General features: G+C 41.5%; 1 protein-coding gene and 1 long non-coding RNA gene across 2 annotated transcripts; one reads left to right on the forward strand and one right to left on the reverse strand.

The window, feature by feature from the left end:
* Window positions 1-11,354: 11,354 nt before the first annotated feature.
* On the reverse strand, window positions 11,355-18,925 carry LOC141042447 (uncharacterized). The gene is made up of 2 exons (XR_012205239.1): window positions 18,086-18,925; window positions 11,355-11,684 (listed from the first exon to the last, which is right to left on the reverse strand). It is a non-coding gene; the product is annotated as an uncharacterized lncRNA (long non-coding RNA).
* Window positions 11,691-17,091, forward strand: LOC109740891 (uncharacterized). Its single transcript, XM_020299945.3, has 7 exons — window positions 11,691-12,249; window positions 12,330-12,416; window positions 12,570-12,779; window positions 13,036-13,242; window positions 13,675-14,754; window positions 15,110-16,941; window positions 17,086-17,091. Exons 1-7 carry the CDS (start codon window positions 12,207-12,209, stop codon window positions 17,089-17,091), a joined length of 3,465 nt encoding a protein of 1,154 aa, XP_020155534.3. The 5' UTR covers window positions 11,691-12,206.
* Window positions 18,926-18,949: the final 24 nt, after the last annotated feature.

Raw genomic sequence — 18,949 nt, forward strand, 5'->3', positions numbered from 1 at the left:
TATTGGAATATACAAGCCAAGTTCTACAATGAAAAATTCCCACTAGTATATGAGAGTGACAAAACAAGAGACTCTCTATCATAAAAATCATGGTGCTACTTTGAAGCACAAGTGTGGAAAAAAAGGATAGTAGCATTGTTCCTTCTTTATTTTCTTCTTCTTTTTTTGGGCATTTCCTTTTTTTTATTTGGCCTTTCTCTTTTTTGGGGGGACAATGCTCTATGAATGATGATCATCACACTTCTATTTATTTACAACTCAATGATTAAAACTCGATACTAGAACAAAGTATGACTCTATATGAATGCCTCCGGCGGTGTACCGGGATGGGCAATGAATCAAGAGTGACATGTATGAATGGTATGCATGGTGGCTTTGCCACAAATACGATGTCAACTACATGATCATGCAAGGCAATATGATAATGATGAAACGTGTCATGATAAACGAAATGGTGGAAAGTTGCATGGCAATATATCTCGGAATGGCTATGGAATGCCATAATAGGTAGGTATGGTGGCTGTTTTGAGGAAGATATAAGGAGGTTTATGTGTGATAGAGCGTATCGTATCACGGGGTTTGAATGCACCGGCGAAGTTTGCACCAACTCTCAAGGTGAGAAAGAGCAATGCACGGTACCGAAGAGGCTAGCAATGATGGAAGGGTGAGAGTGCGTATAATCCATGGACTCAACATTAGTCATAAAGAACTCACATACTTATTGCAAAAATCTACAAGTCATCAAAAACCAAGCACTACGCGCATGCTCCTAGGGGGATAGATTGGTAGGAAAAGACCATCGCTCGTCCCCGACCGCCACTCATAAGGAGGACAATCAAAGAACATCTCATGTTTCAAATTTGTTACACAACGTTTACCATACGTGCATGCTACGGGACTTGCAAACTTCAACACAAGTATTTCTCAAATTCACAACTACTCAACTAGCACAACTTTAATATCACTACCTCCATATCTCAAAACAATCATCAAGCATCAAACTTCTCTTAGTATTCAACGCACTTAAAAGAAAGTTTTTACTAATCTTGGATGCCTATCATATTAGGACTAATTTCTCAATTTAAGAAAATTACCATGCTGTTTTGTAGGACTCTCAAAATAATATAAGTGAAGCATGAGAGGACAATAGTTTCTATAAAACAAAACCACCGCCGTGCTCTAAAAGATATAAGTGAAGCACTAGAGCAAAAACTATATAGCTCAAAAGATATAAGTGAAGCACATAGAGTATTCTAATAAATTCCGAATCATGTGTGTCTCTCTCAACAGTGTATTCAGCGAGGAAGATTGTGGTAAACTAAAAATCAAAGACTCAAATCATACAAGACGCTCCAAGCAAAACACATATCATGTGGTGAATAAAAATATAGCTCCAAGTAAAGTTACCGATGGACGAAGACGAAAGAGGGGATGCCTTCCGGGGCATCCCCAAGCTTTGGCTTTTTGGTGTCCTTGGATTTACCTTGGGGTGCCTTGGGCATCCCCAAGCTTAGGCTCTTGCCACTCCTTGTTCCATAATCCATCAAATCTTTATCCAAAACTTGAAAACTTCACAACACAAAACTTAACAGAAAATCTCGTGAGCACCGTTAGCGAAAGAAAACAAAACACCACTTCAAGGTACTGTATTGAACTCATTCTTTATTTATATTGGTGTTAAACCTACTGTATTCCAACTTCTCTATGGTTTATAAACTATTTTACTAGCCATAGATTCATCAAAATAAGTAAACAACACACGAAACACAGAATCTGTCAAAAACAGAATAGTCTGTAGTAATCTGTAACTAACGCAAACTTCTGGAACTCAGAAAAATCTACCAAAATAGGACGACCTAGATAATTTGTTTATTGATCTGCTGCAATTGGAATCAATATTTTATCACGTTCTGGTGATTTTAAACAATTGTTTTTGTGAACAGTAAGTTTCTGGAATTTTCAGCAAGATCAAATAACTATCGTCCAAGAAGATCCTATAGGTTTAACTTGGCACAAACAATAATTAAAACATAAAAACACATCTAACCAGAGGCTAGATCAAATATTTAGTACTAAGCAGAAATAAAAAGTAAGGAACAAAAATAAAATTGGGTTGCCTCCCAACAAGCGCTATCGTTTAACGCCCCTAGCTAGGCATAAAAGCAAGGATAGATCTAGGTATTGCCATCTTTGGTAGGCAATCCATAAGTGGCTCTCATAATAGATTCAGAAGGTAATTTAATTTTCTTTCTAGGAAAGTGTTCCATGCCCTTCCTTAACGGGAATTGGAATCTAATATTTCCTTCCTTCATATCAATAATTGCACCAATCGTTCTAAGGAAAGGTCTACCAAGAATAATAGGACATGAAGGATTACAATCTATATCAAGAACAATAAAATCTACGGGCACATAGTTCCTATTTGCAACAATAAGAACATCATTAATTCTTCCCATAGGTTTCTTAATAGTGGAATCCGCAAGATGCAAGTTTAGAGAACAATCATAAAATTCACGGAAACCTAGCAAATCACACAAAGTTTTTGGAATTGTGGAAACACTAGCACCCAAATCACACAAAGCATAGAATTCATGATCTTTAATTTTAATTTTAATTATAGGTTCCCATTCATCATAAATCTTTCTAGGGATAGAAACTTCCAACTCAAGTTTTTCTTCATAAGATTGCATTAAAACATCAACGATATGTTTACAAAGGCTTTATTTTTACTATAAGCATGAGGAGAATTTAGCACGGATTGAAACAAGGAAATACAATCTATCAAAGAGCAATTATCATAATTAAATTCCTTGAAATCCAAAATAGTGGGTGCATTGATATCTAAAGTTTTGACCTCTTCAATCCCACTTTTACCAAATTTTGTATCAAGATCTAAGAACTCCGAATTTTTGGGACGCCTTCTAACTAAAGTTGACTCATCTCCAGTCCCATCATTATCAAGATTCATATTGCAAAACAAAGATTTAGTAGGGGACACATCAATAACTTTTAGATCTTCATCTTTATTCTCATAAAAACTAGAGGAACACGCTTTTACAAAGCAATCTTTCTTAGCACGCATACTAGCGGTTCTTTCTTTGCACTCATCAATGGAAATTCTCATGGCTTTGAGAGACTCATTGATATCATGCTTAGGTGGACAGGTCTAAGCTTCAAAGAATCAACATCAAGATAAATTCTATCAACGTTCCTAGCCAGCTCATCAATCTTTGGCAATTTTTCTTCAAGCAAGGCATTGAAATTCTTTTGCGCAATCATAAATTCTTTAACACTAGTCTCAAAATAAGAGGGCATCTTATTAAAATTTCCATAAGAATTGTTGTAGGAGTTACCATAATTATTAGAGGAATTACTAGGGAAGTTTCCTCTATACGTGTTGTTACCAAAATTATTCCTACCAACAAAATTCACATCCATAAATTCATTAGTATTCTCAATCAAGGTAGACAAATGCATATCATTAGGATCATAAGAAACACTCTTATTAGCAAACAATTTCGTAAGTTCATCCATCTTTCCACTCAAAACATTAATTTCTTCTATCGCATGCATTTTTTTACTAGTAGATCTTTCGGTGTGCCATTGAGAATAATTAACCATAATATTATCTAGGAGTTTAGTAGCTTCTCCTAAGGTGATTTCCATAAAAGTGCCTCCCGCGGCCGAATCTAAAAGATTTCTAGAAGCAAAATTCAATCCGGCATAAAAATTTTGTATAATCATCCACAAATTCAAACCATGAGTAGGGCAATTACGTATCATTAATTTCATCCTCTCCCAAGCTTGTGCAACATGTTCATGATCAAGTTGCTTAAAATTCATAATATCGTTTCTAAGGGAGATGATTTTGGCGGGAGGAAAATACTTAGAGATAAAAGCATCTTTGCACTTATTCCAAGAATCAATACTATTTTTAGGCAAAGACGAAAACCAAGTTTTAGCGCGATCTCTAAGAGAAAATGGAAATAGCTTCAATTTAACAATATCATTGTCCACATCTTTCTTCTTTTGCATGTCACAGAAATCAACAAAGCTATTTAGATGGGTAGCGGCATCTTCACTAGGAAGGTCGGCGAATTGATCTTTCATGACAAGATTCAGCAAAGCAACATTAATTTCACAAGATTCAACATCGGTAAGAGGAGCAATCGGAGTGCTAAGAAAATCATTGTTGTTGGTATTGGTAAAGTCACACAATTTAGTATTGTCTTGAGCCATCGTGACAAGCAAGCAATCCAACACACGAGCAAACAAGAAGCAAGCGAAAAAAAGGCGAACAGAAAAGAGGGAAAATAAAACGGCAAGGGTGAAGTGGGGGATAGGAAAACGAGAGGCAAATGGCAAATAATGTAATGCGAGGGATAAGAGTTTGTGATGGGTACTTGGTATGTCTTGACTTGTGCGTAGACTCCCCGGCAACGACGCCAGAAATCCTTCTTGCTACCTCTTGAGCACTGCGTTGGTTTTCCCTTGAAGAGGAAAGGGTGATGCAGTAAAGTAGCGTAAGTATTTCCCTCAGTTTTTGAGAACCAAGGTATCAATCCAGTAGGAGGCCACGCTCAAGTCCCACGCACCTACACAAACAAATAAGAACCTCGCAACCAACGCGATAAAGGGGTTGTCAATCCCTTCACGGTCACTTACGATAGTGAGATCTGATAGAGATAATAAGATAATATTTTTGGTTTTTTTATGATAAAGACTAAAAGTAAAGAAAGCAAAATAAACGGCGCCAGAAATAGCTTGTTGTTGGGAGATTAATATGATGGAAGATAGACCCGGGGGCCATAGATTTCACTAGTGGCTTCTCTCAAGATAGCATAAGTATTACAGTGGGTAAACGAATTACTGTCGAGCAATTGATAGAATTGAGCATAGTTATGAGAATATCTAGGTATGATCATGTATATAGGCATCACGTCCGTGACAAGTAGACCGACTCCTGCCTGCATCTACTACTATTACTCCACACATCGACCGCTATCCAGCATGCATCTAGAGTATTAAGTTCATAAGAACGGAGTAACGCTTTAAGCAAGATGACATGATGTAGAGGGATAAACTCATGCAATATGATATAAACCACATCTTTTTATCCTCGATGGCAACAATACAATACGTGTCGTTTCCCCTACTGTCACTGGGATCGAGCACCGCAAGATTGAACCCAAAGCTAAGCACTTCTCCCATTGCAAGAAAGATCAATCTAGTAGGCCAAACCAAACTGATAATTCGAAGAGACTTGCAAAGATAACCAATCATACATAAAAGAATTCAGAGGAGATTCAAATATTGTTCATAGATAATCTTGATCATAAACCCACAATTCATCGGATCTCGACAAACACACCGCAAAAGAAGAGTTACATCAAATAGATCTCCAAGAGAATCGAGGAGAACTTTGTATTGAGATCCAAAGAGAGAGAAGAAGCCATCTAGCTAATAACTATGGACCCGAAGGTCTGAGGTAAACTACTCACACATCATTGGAGAGGCTATGGTGTTGATGTAGAAGCCCTCCGTGATTGATGCCCCCTCCGGTGGAGCGCCGGAAAAGGCCCCAAGATGGGATCTCACGGGTACAGAAGGTTGCGGCGGTGGAAATAGGGTTTTGGCTCCGTGTCTGATGGTTTGGGGGTACGTAGGTATATATAGGAGGAAGAAGTAGGTCGGTGGAGCTACGAGGGGCCCACGAGGGTGGAGGGCGCGCCCAGGGGGGTAGGCGCGCCCCCCTGCCTCGTGGCTTCCTCATCGGTTGCTTGACGTCCACTCCAAGTCCTCTGGATCACGTTTGTTCCGAAAATCACGTTCCCGAAGGTTTCATTCCGTTTGGATTCCGTTTGATATTCCTTTCCTTCAAAACACTGAAATAGGCAAAAAACAGCAATTTGGGCTGGGCCTCCGGTTAATAGGTTAGTCCCAAAAATAATATAAAAGTGTATAATAAAGCCCATTAAACATCCAAAACAGAATATAATATAGCATGGAACAATAAAAAATTATAGATACGTTGGAGACGTATCAACCAGCTCCCAAGCCTGTTGACTTAGACTATGAGCGCCAAATCAGGAAGGCACATCGAGCACGACTACAGAAGGAGTCGAGCTCGAGCTCGAGCTAAGCAGCTGGCAAAAAATGCGGGAAAACCATTCCCCCAGCTGGGAGAACAGGCGGCGCAATCGATCCCCCCGCTTGTTGTACCAACACATGAGAGTACGGCGCCGGTCAGCTGGTATAATAACCGACGAGCATAGAGGGCAGGCTGAAATGCTCGGTATCACTGTTGGACAACTCCTCGAGATTGAGCCCATGTCTCCGCTTAGAGAGGAGGACATAAAATGGAAATATGTCCGCGGCGAACCTTTGGTCGAGCTTGAGGAGGTCAAGAACCTCCCAACGAGAATATGAATTGCATGATTGGTACATGAAAATTACCAAGAGTTCCAATCGAGAGTCCCTCATGGTGAACCTCAAGGAAGAGCATTACTTCCATAAGCTAGCTCTGTCCATTGAGTATTCAAAACTATTTCTGTTATTCAATCAAGACGCACTCGACAAATCTCTCGTCAGTTGCTATTGTCTGTTGGTACGTCTCCAACGTATCTATAATTTTTGATTGTTCCATGCTATTGTATTATCCATCTAGGATGTTTTATATGCATTTATATGCTATTTTATATGATTTTGGGGACTAACCTATTAACCTAGAGCCCAGTGCCAGTTTCTGTTTTTTCCCTTGTTTTTGAGTATCGCAGAAAAGGAAAACCAAATGGAGTCCAGTTGACCTAAAATTTCACGGAGATTATTTTTGGACCAGAAGAAGCCCACGGAGTATCAGAGATGGGCCAGAAGAGTCCCGAGGCACCCACGAGGGTGGGGCACGCCCTACCCCCCTGGGCGCGCCCCTACCTCGTGGCCGCCTCGGAGACCCTCCTCACTTGTTCCCGACGCCAAAAATCCCAGTAAATATAGAAACCCCCGAAAAGAAACCTAGATCGGGAGTTCCGCCGCCGCAAGCCTCTGTAGCCACCAAAAACCAATCGGGACCCTGTTCCGGCACCCTGCTGGAGGGGGATCCCCCACCGGTGGCCATTTTCATCATCCCGGCGCTCTCCATGACGAGGAGGGAGTAGTTCACCCTCAGGGCTGTGGGTATGTACCAGTAGCTATGTGTTTGATCTCTCTCTCTCTTCGTGTTCTTGATTTGGCACGATCTTGATGTATCACGAGCTTTGCTATTATAGTTGGATCTTATGATGTTTCTTCTCCTCTACTCTCTTGTAATGGATTGAGTTTTCCCTTTGAAGTTATCTTATCGGATTGAGTCTTTAAGGATTTGAGAACACCTGATGTATGTCTTGCATGTGCTTATCTGTGGTGACAATGGGATATTCACGTGATCTACTTGATGTATGTTTTGGTGATCAACTTGCGGGTTCAGTGACCATGTGAATCTATGCATAGGGGTTGGCACACGTTTTTGTCTTGACTCTCCGGTAGAAACTTTGGGGCACTATTTGAAGTACTTTGTGTTGGTTGAATAGATGAATATGAGATTGTGTGATGCATATCGTATAATCATACCCACGGATACTTGAGGTGACATTGGAGTATCTAGGTGAGATTAGGGTTTTGGTTGATTTGTGTCTTAAGGTGTTATTCTAGTACGAACTCTAGGATAGATCGAACGGAAAGAATAGCTTCGTGTTATTTTACTACGGACTCTTGAATAGATCGATCAGAAAGAATAACTTTGAGGTGGTTTCGTACCCTACAATAATCTCTTCGTTTGTTCTCCGCTATTAGTGACTTTGGAGTGACTCTTTGTTGCATGTTGAGGGACAGTTATATGATCCAATTATGTTATTATTGTTGAGAGAACTTGCACTAGTGAAAGTATGAACCCTAGGCCTTGTTTCCTAGCATTGGAATACCGTTTACGCTCACTTTTATCATTAGTTACCTTGCTGTTTTTATATTTTCAGATTACAAAAACCTATATCTACCATCCATATTGCACTTGTATCACCATCTATTCGCCGAACTAGTGCACCTATACAATTTACCATTGTATTGGGTGTGTTGGGGACACAAGAGACTCTTTGTTATTTGGTTGCAGGGTTGTTTGAGAGAGACCATCTTCATCCTACGCCTCCCACGGATTGATAAACCTTAGGTCATCCACTTGAGGGAAATTTGCTAGTGTCCTACAAACCTCTGCACTTGGAGACATAACAACGTCTACAAGAAGAAGGTTGTGTAGTAGACATCATCTGTAAGTGATTTCTTTCTGTAATTGAAGTCTCAAGCTAGCTGTAGTGCTCATTGATCGATCATTACCAGTAATTATCATCATTATATTCTTTTCTGTGGTATTATGCAGGATGAATATGTATGAAATGATAAAAGCTGGATGCTATGGCATTGGGTTCATTGACCCAAATACCATTAATGAAGACACATGGAAATTGGAATGGTATAAATAAGATGTAGAGAAAAACATGCTAGAGTTCTTGAAGCGCCTCAATACCAATGAAGATATACTACTTTCTTACAACTTCTTGTGAGTCACACTGTCTTGTACTACAAATTCTGTTTTTGCTTACTAGCTAGCTAGATGTTAATAATTAAGTGTATAGGGTTTAGGGTATAGTTGATGAGTGTTATGCACATGCCCGCTTAATTAAGACATGCAAACGTGTGCGCATGCAGTTACCACTGGATCTTATTAATCATTAAAGTTGAAGAACGAAGTTGAAGTACTGGACTCACTACTTAAAAAACAAAGTGACTACTCAATCTTGAAGGGGATAGTCGATAGGTAATTTCAATCATTATTAACTATATGTCGGCCTCTTTAGTTCGTCATTTCCTGATATCAACTATTTAATAACTCCTTTATTCATTTTCTTTGCCGGCGGGCAGGGCTTGGGAAAAGTTTATCAATGTGACTCCAGGCAAATGGCAAAAAAATCTGTATTGGTATCGACCCAAGGTAAGTAATTAAGTAGTACTAGCTAGCTACTATCTCTTTAATTCTTGTTTCAATACCATTATAATTATCATGCTTGATTAATTATTATCTGATTAAATTCTATTCTCGTAAAGGCCCTAAAGCAGGCGCCGGGGACTGAAGTGTATGCATACTATGTTTGCGAGAACATTCACATGATGGCGTCCGAAAGGAGCAGATCTGATAGACAGCTATGGGTAGGTTTGCCAGTCTAATCACACAACTAATACATGTATATTGATCTCCTTCTGAAAAGTTCAATGAGATGCGGGGTTAGCTCCTACCAACAGAGCGCATACGAGCACTTCAAGAGGAAATAGCGGGATTTTTGCTCGACCGGGTCATAGATCCCAAAGGAGAATACCATTACCCGCTACCGCCCCCATGAACCACTCCCAATTGTCATCGTGCTCCGAAGGCACCAAGGCAAATGCCACTGGCTACGAAGCCAACATGTAGGAGAAATTGTATATATATACATGTGTATGTGTGAATGGTAGTGGTTGTGAGACATTCGATTATATGTGTGTGTGTGTGTGTGTGTGTGTGTGTGTGATCGGTTCTACGAGAAATTCTATTTATATATATGCATAACGTGTACAATATGTAGTATCGTAAAATACCAACAAACGAAAAAGAATTAAATGGAAAACACAAAATTAAAGGAAAAAGAAATCATTAACTCAAAACCCCCCAAACATTTTAGTACCGGTTGGTGTTACCAACCGGTACTAAAGGGCTCCCCGCCCCCGGCGCTGGCTCGTGCCACGTGGTGGCCCTTTAGCGGCGGTTCGTGCAGAACCGGTACTAAAGGGGGGGACCTTTAGTGGTACTAAAGGGGGGGACCTTTAGTCCCCACCCTTTAGTGCCGGTTACAGAACCGGCACTAAAGGGTCTTACGAACCGGTGCTATAGCCCGGTTCTGCACTAGTGTTCGAGCCTCTCCTGTCCCGCATAGGGGGCAAAGGCCGTCTCCAGGGCCGTTCCGCTTGAGCACCTCCACACCAGAGGGAATACGGCCTCGTATCCACTACCACAGGAATATCCGAATCTTCAGGGGGAGTCTAATCTCCCAAACCTGGGTAAAGGGCGTGGGAACAGGTGATGGCGCAATGGCCTGATAGAGGGACTTGGTGGAGAACCGCCCAGAGGGCTCCAAACGCCACGAGACCTGGTGTCGTCTGATCCAACTTCGGTGGGTGCAGGGCGATGCAATCTAGGAGGCCCTGCCACTCGACCAACTCTGGAGGTCCAAACGGTCTCCTGAACGCAAGACGCCCTAAGTCAATAAGGGTTGTCTAGACGGACATGTAAGGCACCATCGCTATGGAGAAAATCCTAGGGAACCGGGCAACGAAGGGGTGATCCCCAGCCCATCTGTCGAACCAGAACAGGGTTGGACTCTAGTTATCAATAGAATCAATACCTATTGATGACTTGTTATAAAAAAACATGATTTTATTTGGACTTCTACAGTATCTACAGTTATGACAAGACGATGATGAGTTCTACCATGGCTTCCGCAAGAATGTTGAGGCACATGGACTTGGTTGTAATACCCCATTTGTGTAGGGCCATTTTCGTGCGCGTGGTTTAGTTACCTCGTGTGGTTGTAGTGTATATGCTCTCTTGATCTGATATATTTAGCCATCTCATACCTTGAAATTAATATATTTAAAATATTTTTTCAACTAATTAACCTTTTAAGTCCCGTCCCCCCGCCCCCTGTTTTTGTTTCTGTATTCCTTATTTATCCACTGGGGCAATCTGGTTGGTTCTTTGCGCCGAGTTTGCCCCCCCCCCCCCCCCCCCCCCCCCCCCCCCCCCCCCCGCGTTTTGATTCCTTGGACCCATGTTTTAGTGCTGACTGTTCATGCCAGTTTTCTCGGTTCGGCTCGCTCTACTCAATGGGGTACTTGTTGTCACAAATGTGAAACTAGAATGTAAAAAATGGAATTCACTCTTTTTGGAGAAGGGAAGACTGGAAAAGAGGGGCTATAAGCCTTGAAGTTACAAAAACCAGTCAACAACTGCACAATCCACAGCCAGCGATACCAATCATAGACATGGATTTTCTAAGGGCCAGCGTGAGGTGGAAACCACTCCCACCCCGTGTTTAAGGGAACAAACAGCACACTTGAAGGGCCCCGTGGGAGAACCTGTAGCAGCGGAAAGGGAGTTGTAGGCCATCATGACACCAGACCAAAGGCTCGTGTCCCCCTCCAACTCAACTGGATCCAAACTTTAGAGCCAAAAAACACATGACATGACGCTTCAAAGAAAGATAAAACCGCGAGACAAGGAGCATGACTCACTCGAGTGGACTGGAATATGTTAAGAACTTAAGATGCGCCGAAAGGTTGACTAATGTAATTAGATACAGCTCTAGTTTCACTGCGTTTTTGTTATCAGGCAGCTCTCCACATGTCGAGGTTTTATCCCCCTAAGAAGAAAGTCGGAAGTTTCTGTGGAATCACGCGCGCGCATGCTCTCCACATGTCGAGGTTTTATCCACCTGAGAATAAAGTCGGAAGTTTCCGTGGAATCGCGCGCGCATGTTATGCATAGCAAAACGGAAAGAAATTCTTCTTTCCGTGCTTCGTAAGCCGGTTCAACCCATGTCTTCAACAATGACTTCAGGACCTGAAATCTTTAAGAAAAAACCTAAGTGTTAAGTAGATCATGCAACCAATGCGACAGAAAGAAAACTTAGAACCATCAAGTCAGCACCCAATGGGACGGAACGATTATGGTTTCCGTATAGAAGGTTTCAGGTTTCCTGCCCCATTGCAGTACAGGTGTACGCTTAAAACAATTCAATCATTCATGAAAGATGTAATGCGACTATCATTGGGCCATCTGACCAGATCTCCATCTTTAGTTTCCTTGACCTTCTTAAATGATAAAATGAGGAAACAATGACCCAAAAAACATGTCCCTATGATGTGCTCCCTGCATTAAAATTATTAGGAGGCTCACAGGAAAATTGTGCTGTCTTGTTGCACCCTTTCTAGCTAATCTTGAGGTGGCCACCACCATCATGGTCTGTAGTGCTCACTTGCACCTCCCCATGGCTTATAATAGCCCATAAGTGTATTGTAGATTGTGCTTGAGCTTGAGCTAAAGACTGTTCTCATTGGTCTTAGTACCTAAAGGTCTTGGGCTGAGAGTAATGGGCAATGAGATGGGCAACAACAACGTTATCGGTCAACAAGGTATGCATGTTGCTAAATACTATCTGCTTTCTAGGAATGAGCATGAATATTTTGCTAACCATCTTCTTATGTAATTCTAGTACCAGAGGAGAGTGCTAAGGATTTCGACAAAACCATGGCCAACGCAGATTATTCACATGAGCTCAGCAACATAAATGGTGAGAAAGGTACTACCTCTGTTTCACAATATTTATCCTGCACGGAATACCTAGGAGGCATAAATTCAACGAATATTTGATGGAATCATGTCAAACTTGCTCTTACTAGAAACTCACCACTATGAAGCTATGGTCGCTGATTCATTGTTCTGTTTATGTTAGATACGGAGAAGGATGTCACTAAGGATGTAGATATGTCAGAGGTATTAAAGGTCCCCCTCATCTCTAGTGGTGGAGATAAGCATATGGCTTCAGATCAAACAAAATTGTCGGCAGCGAATGAAGACTTAGATGGGAAGAATAGGGGTTCACCTCAGGATCACGCATCAACAGAAGATGATGATGGGAATAATTACTTACCTACAGAACAAAGTTAGTTCAGCCGGCTGATATCATACCTACTATAACTTTATTTTTGTAATGTAATACCTCATATGAGAATCGTGGTTTAATATTAAAAGCTCGGAAATGGCTATTTCCGTATGAGGTAGTAAGAAAAATCTAGAGATTTAATACACAAAATTTTCCATACAAGTTAACTTCTAGTTAGAATTCAGTGGAATGTAATCTGGAGTTCAATAATCACTATAATGCTATTATCACTCATTCATTATTCTGTTTATGTTAGATAAGGAGAAGGATGGCGCTAAGGATTTGGATATGTCAGAGGTGCTAAAGGCCCCTGTCATTTCTAATGGTGGAGATGATCAAATGGCTTCAGATCAAACAAAAATCTCTGCTGCAAATGAAGACTTAGATGAGAAGAACAGGGGCTCACTTGAGGATCATACATCAACACAAGATGATGGAAACAGTAACTTATCTACAGAACAAGGTTAGTTCAGCTGGTTGATACAGTTCGTAACTAGCTTGTTTTGCTGTCTTTCGTACAATAGTTCCATTTTCGTGCTTTAATAAGCCATTTAAAACTGGTTTAGTATGAGAAATACGTGTGCTTGAGAAAATTAATGGTGATTTTAGGATGAGATAGTAAGAAAAGCCTATGGTTCGAAAGAATGCCAGTGCTACCTAGCTACCCACCTAATGTTTTTTCGAAAAGAGGGGAAAATCCTCTGGCTCTGTATTGAGTGATGCACGGCTATCCACCTAATAAGAAGTACATTATGTTTCTATGAATAACTATACTTGAACTTCAGAATGTATAATTGTCCACTAGAAACATAGGCAGTTAAGCATTTCTCAGCAGTAATTGTTTTTACCTTCAGCACTATAAGCTCGACTAATAAAAGCAAGTAATCTGGCACAGGTGATGAAACACAGGAGGACAGTGGAACTGAAACAGCCACAAATTCTGCAGAAACAGTTGCCCATGTCGGCACCACAACTGAAGATATAACAAGCAACAAGGATACTTCATCAGCTAATGAGCAATTCACACAACTTGAACACGAAACTACAGAGAAAAATGAAGAAAATACCACTGCAAATCCCGCCATGTTGTTAGAGGAAAGCATTGAAGGTCTGCCAGAAGACGAGGAGGAATCTTGTAGTCAAGAAGTTGCAGGGGCGAGTGATAATCTAGTTGGAGGAGATACAGTTGAAAACCTAGAAGGACAAACCGGAGTGTCAACAGTGGTGGGTGATAATCTAGTTGGAGAGACTACATCATCAACTGAATCAATTATCAGTGGTTATCTTGCTGACGAGAGTAAGGAGGTTGTCGTCGAAGATGAGCCTAGAGAAAGAGAAAATTCGTCATATGTAAAACCAGAAGGCGACACCAACCAAGAAACATTCAAGAATGAAGAGAAGCAAGAAATCTGTGAGATAGGCAAAAACAATACCTGCAAAACTATAACAGAAGATACTGTGGTTGAAAGCGCTGAAGTGCTAGAAGAAGACAAGAAGATCCAAGGATTGGAAAATCAGGAGGAAGAATTCCCCAAATGTAATAAATATGGTGCTCCCGATATTGTTGAAGCCGTTTCCCAGTTTCAGTCAACTTTAGCACACCCCAGTGCAGCAAGTGGCAAAGAATTTCAGAAACATGAACTGAGTATAGCAGAACAGATGTTAGATTCTGTAAGTGTAGCAATGGAGCACAATGTAATTAAAACAGCAGAGAAAGAGCAAGGGGGAATTATTGAAAGGGATGTTGCAGACAAGAATGAAGAAGATAATTTTGAAGGGGATCAGAAATCTGATGGTATGTCAGAGGTGTTAAAGGACCCTATCATTTCTAATGGTGGAAATGATCAAATAGCTTCAGATCAAACAAAAATCTCTGCTGCAAATGAAGACTTAGATGAGAAGAACAGGGACTCACTTCAGGATCATACATCAATACAAGATGATGATGGAAATAGTAACCTACCTACAGAACAAGGTTAGTTCAGCTGGCTGATATGGCTCATACCTAGCTTGTTTTGCTGTTTCTTACTATGTTTTATTTTTGTGCTTTAATAAGCCATTTAAGAATGGTTTAATATGAGAAGAATGCGTGTTTGCGATAATAAATGGTGAATTCAGTATGAGATAGTAAGAGAGGGATTCAAAAGTGAAAATTTGCTAGATGCTAGTGCTACCTAGCTACCCACCTAATAAAAGGTAAGTTATGCTTCTATGAACAACTATACTTGAACTTCAGAATATATGATGGGCCACTAAAATCATAGGTACCTAAGCATTGCTTTCCTTCAGCACTATATACTCTCCTAATAAAAGCAAGTGATCTGGCACAGGTGATGAATCACAAGAGGGCAGTGGAACTGAAACAACCACAGATGGTACAGAAAAAGTTGCCGCTGTCGACACCACTACTGAAGACATGACAAGTGGCAATGATACATCATTATCTGATGAGCAATTCAAACAAGTTGTACACGAAATGACAGAGACAAGTGAAGAAAGTACCATACCAAATCCCCTCACATTGTTAGAGGGAATTATTGAAAGTGCGCCACAAGATGGGGAGGAATATTGCAGTCAAGAAGCTGCAGTGGTGGATGATAATCTAGTTGGAGAAGATACAGTTGAAAGCCTAGAAGAAAGACAAACTGGAGTGTCAGCAGTAGAGGATCTATGGACACCATCCTCGGTACAAGGAGCGACTACATCATCAACTGAATCAATTATCACTGATCATCTTGATGATGAGACTAAGGAGGTTGTCCTCGAAGATGAGCCTAGAGAAAGAGAAAATTCATCACATGTACGACCAGAAGATGACACCAACCAAGAAACATCCAAGAAAGAAGAGAAGCAAGAAATCTGTGAAATGGGCAACAACAATTCCTGCAAAACCATAACAGTAGATACTGTGATTGAAAATGATGAGGTGCTAGAAGAAGACGAGAAGATCCAAGGATTGGAAAATCAGCAGGAAGAATTTCCCAAATGTAGCGCATATGGTGCTCTCGACATTGTTGAAGCTGTTTCCCAATTTCAGTCAGCTTTAGCAGATCCCAGTGCAACAAATAGCAAAGAACTTCAGAAACATGAACTGAGTATAGCAGAACAGATGTCAGATTCTGTAAGTGCAGCAATGGAGCACAATGTAATTGAAACAGCAGAGAAAGAGCAAGGGGGAATTGTCAACAAAGATGTTGCAGACAAGAATGAAGAAGATAATTTTGAAGGGGATAAGAAATCTGATGGTATCCATGACTCTCTTGGTCTTGCCAAGGTCCACGGAGAAGATTTTACAGGTTTAGGCCCACCATTATCTGGCCCTCTTCCTATTTTGAATGAAGAAAAGGTACATGAAGAAGTCATCATAGAAGAATTAGCTGCACCAATGACTGCAACATCACATGCTCTTCAACCAGTAGAAGATTTTGTCAAGGAAGATATTAAACCTGATAGTTCGGATAGTAATGAAGGAGCCACCACCTCCACATGTGAAGCAAAGGCTATAGATACACAAGAAACCATGAACAGCTCACAGTGTGATCAGCCTCAACCGTTACTGCTTGAAGAACCTGAAGTTGTCAAGTTTGAAAACAGTGAGACTCTGAGCACCTGCATGAAGCCGGTGGAATGCAGTTCAGCGACAGACTTGATCTTCCCTAATTTATTCAACAAGGAGAGACAAGGCACATCTGATAAAGCCACATGTTTTACTTCTGAATCCAATCAGGAGAAAGTCACAGGGACTGTAGGCTTTGCTGTTGAATCGGAACAGAAGAAAGTTATTGCAAATGCTGATGATTCTAGTGAGGAACAGTGTCTGCTTCAGAAACCAACTCTAGGGACAGATGTGGGTGAAGAGACTCCATTACTTCTGAGTACAGAAAGCATCAACTCTTTAAGTTATTCTAGTGAACAGCACAGCAAAGTAGTCAAGGACATCCCCATGACCAACATCACTCTGATGCAAGCCAAAGATGAAGCTGTGGAAGAATCTGAGAAGAGTCCACTGTTGAGCCCTAGGGAGCCATCAGAAGGAGCCTTCAGAGCGCCAAATCACTCTGCAAGAAACAATAAACCACTTTGTAGCTTAATGACGGAGGACGGCGTTGGAACGTGGTCACCATTGAAGGAACAAGAACCGGTTCAAAAGAACAGCACCACGGTTAGTTCTCCTAGAAGCAAAGAAAAGCAGAAGCCAAAGTCATCCCTTTTTGCCATTTGCATGTGTTGCACTACAGCTACGGACTGATTTATGGCTTCATTTGTTGTTTTCCTTAATGCCTGGTTGATTTTCTTTTTGTTCAAGGTTTGATGCTCGAGTTTACTTAGTGAAGAATGTTTTGCAGTTGCTGGAAATATTTTAGATACCACAACTTGTATTGATCATAAGTTGTATGTTACTCTTTTTTCCCATCAATGTATCTGGCTTGGAGAATGAATGCCTTCAATAATACAAGTGTCTGTAAAGGGTTGTCGAGTTGCAAACATCCTTTGTGTACGACACGATATATAGCATTCCGACATTAAATATCTCCGCTGCCGTTGTTCTATGCCCAAAACAGACAAATGTCCATAAAATGCGAGCATGACATGCCAAAAACTTCCAATTATCAAAAGCAATTTGAGTTGATCAAATTTTCACATAATCATATTAAAATGGTATATTTTAGTACGTTCTCTTAAAAAGGACAGAAACAAACAGAACAAGCCCTTTCAAAAGGATTACTGAATTAAATTTCCAACATGAGAAGCAAACGCCAACATCACTGTAGTTGGCACAATGATAAAGTTAGCCACTGAAAGTAATTTCACAAGACCATCTTATTCTAAAGCATTTCCACTAAAGTGGAACATGGGAATCCCAAAAACATGTTGTTTAATTATGCTCACCAAATAGTACTACCTTAAATGCCAATGCATATAATACGTAACTTACTATTGAAAATTCTGCTTCAAACAATTACTGCTCGAATTCACACATTGAACAACTTCAGGATTCATATTTAATCAAGAGAAAGAAAATCAGTAATGCTCACGAGATGACGTGACAGAGGACGGCGTACTGGAGAAGATGCAAACAATGATCAATTATATGATATCTGTCAGTAATACACATTCAGGTATACACAGACTTGTTGGCAGACAGTGCAAATATCAGACGAACAATATGTACTGATTAAAGCAATTCCAGATTTCTAACTAGTACTAAATCACAGTAAGTTTTGCAGAAAATAATCGCAGACATACCACGCAGTGCACGCACTCCACTTCTCCAACCGAAGGCAAGCCATTGATGGTTATCTTACCTCTGCCAGTGAAAAGAAAGTGTCGGTGGCATATGAAGACTGCAACGAAATTCGATCCATCCGGCTTAACTCGAGCAGAGAAAGAGTGCGGGTTAACTCGAGCAGACAGGAACTGCCCCCCTCCGCCGAGTCGCCGTCGTCGACCTATCCAGGCCGGGCCGGCCACTTCCTTCTCTGCCCCAGCCCCCAGCCACGGTGGGCACGGTGTCATCAATACTCGTCCTCCTCACTGCTCCTCCCGTTGACCGACGCCACCAGTGCCTTCTGGATCACACCTCCACCCGCCTCTCCGCAAGCCGCGGACGCCGCTTCCTTGTGGCCGGTAACTCAACGACCTTCCACAGTTCCACTTTGCGTCGCAGCGCCCCTCACAGGGCGGTCCCACGATTGATCTCGCCGTCGGTGCGCCAATCGGCAGCCCCGCGGCCGAGTCATGGCGATTGGCGAACCTGCGCCGTCGACGACAAAGTTTGTGAGTAACAAAAAAATAAAATAAAAATAGAACAGCCAAATGGGTGTGCTGCTTTGAGATTAGTGATCTTAGGGCATTTTCAAGGCGGAACCGCAAACCGCCCGCATATGTCCGGACTGCGCTGACTGGACCGCGGGAGCCATCTAACGCGGGCCTATATCGATCCACGGGACGGTCCGGACGTGATTTTCACCGCAAACCGAAGACAAAGATGGGGGAGCTTTGCGGGAGTCCGGACACACGAAACGTAGAAATCTGACACCCCAGGCCACCCAAAACCCTTCCCAGACCCCGCGACTCCATCCTCCCCATTTGCTTTCATTCCTTCCTTCTTTCTTGCCTTCGCCGCCGCTCCACCACCCCGGCCACCATGCCACACCCCTGCCGAAACT

This window comes from Aegilops tauschii, chromosome 3, assembly GCF_002575655.3.
Source record: "Aegilops tauschii subsp. strangulata cultivar AL8/78 chromosome 3, Aet v6.0, whole genome shotgun sequence".
Classification (NCBI taxonomy): domain Eukaryota; kingdom Viridiplantae; phylum Streptophyta; class Magnoliopsida; order Poales; family Poaceae; genus Aegilops; species Aegilops tauschii.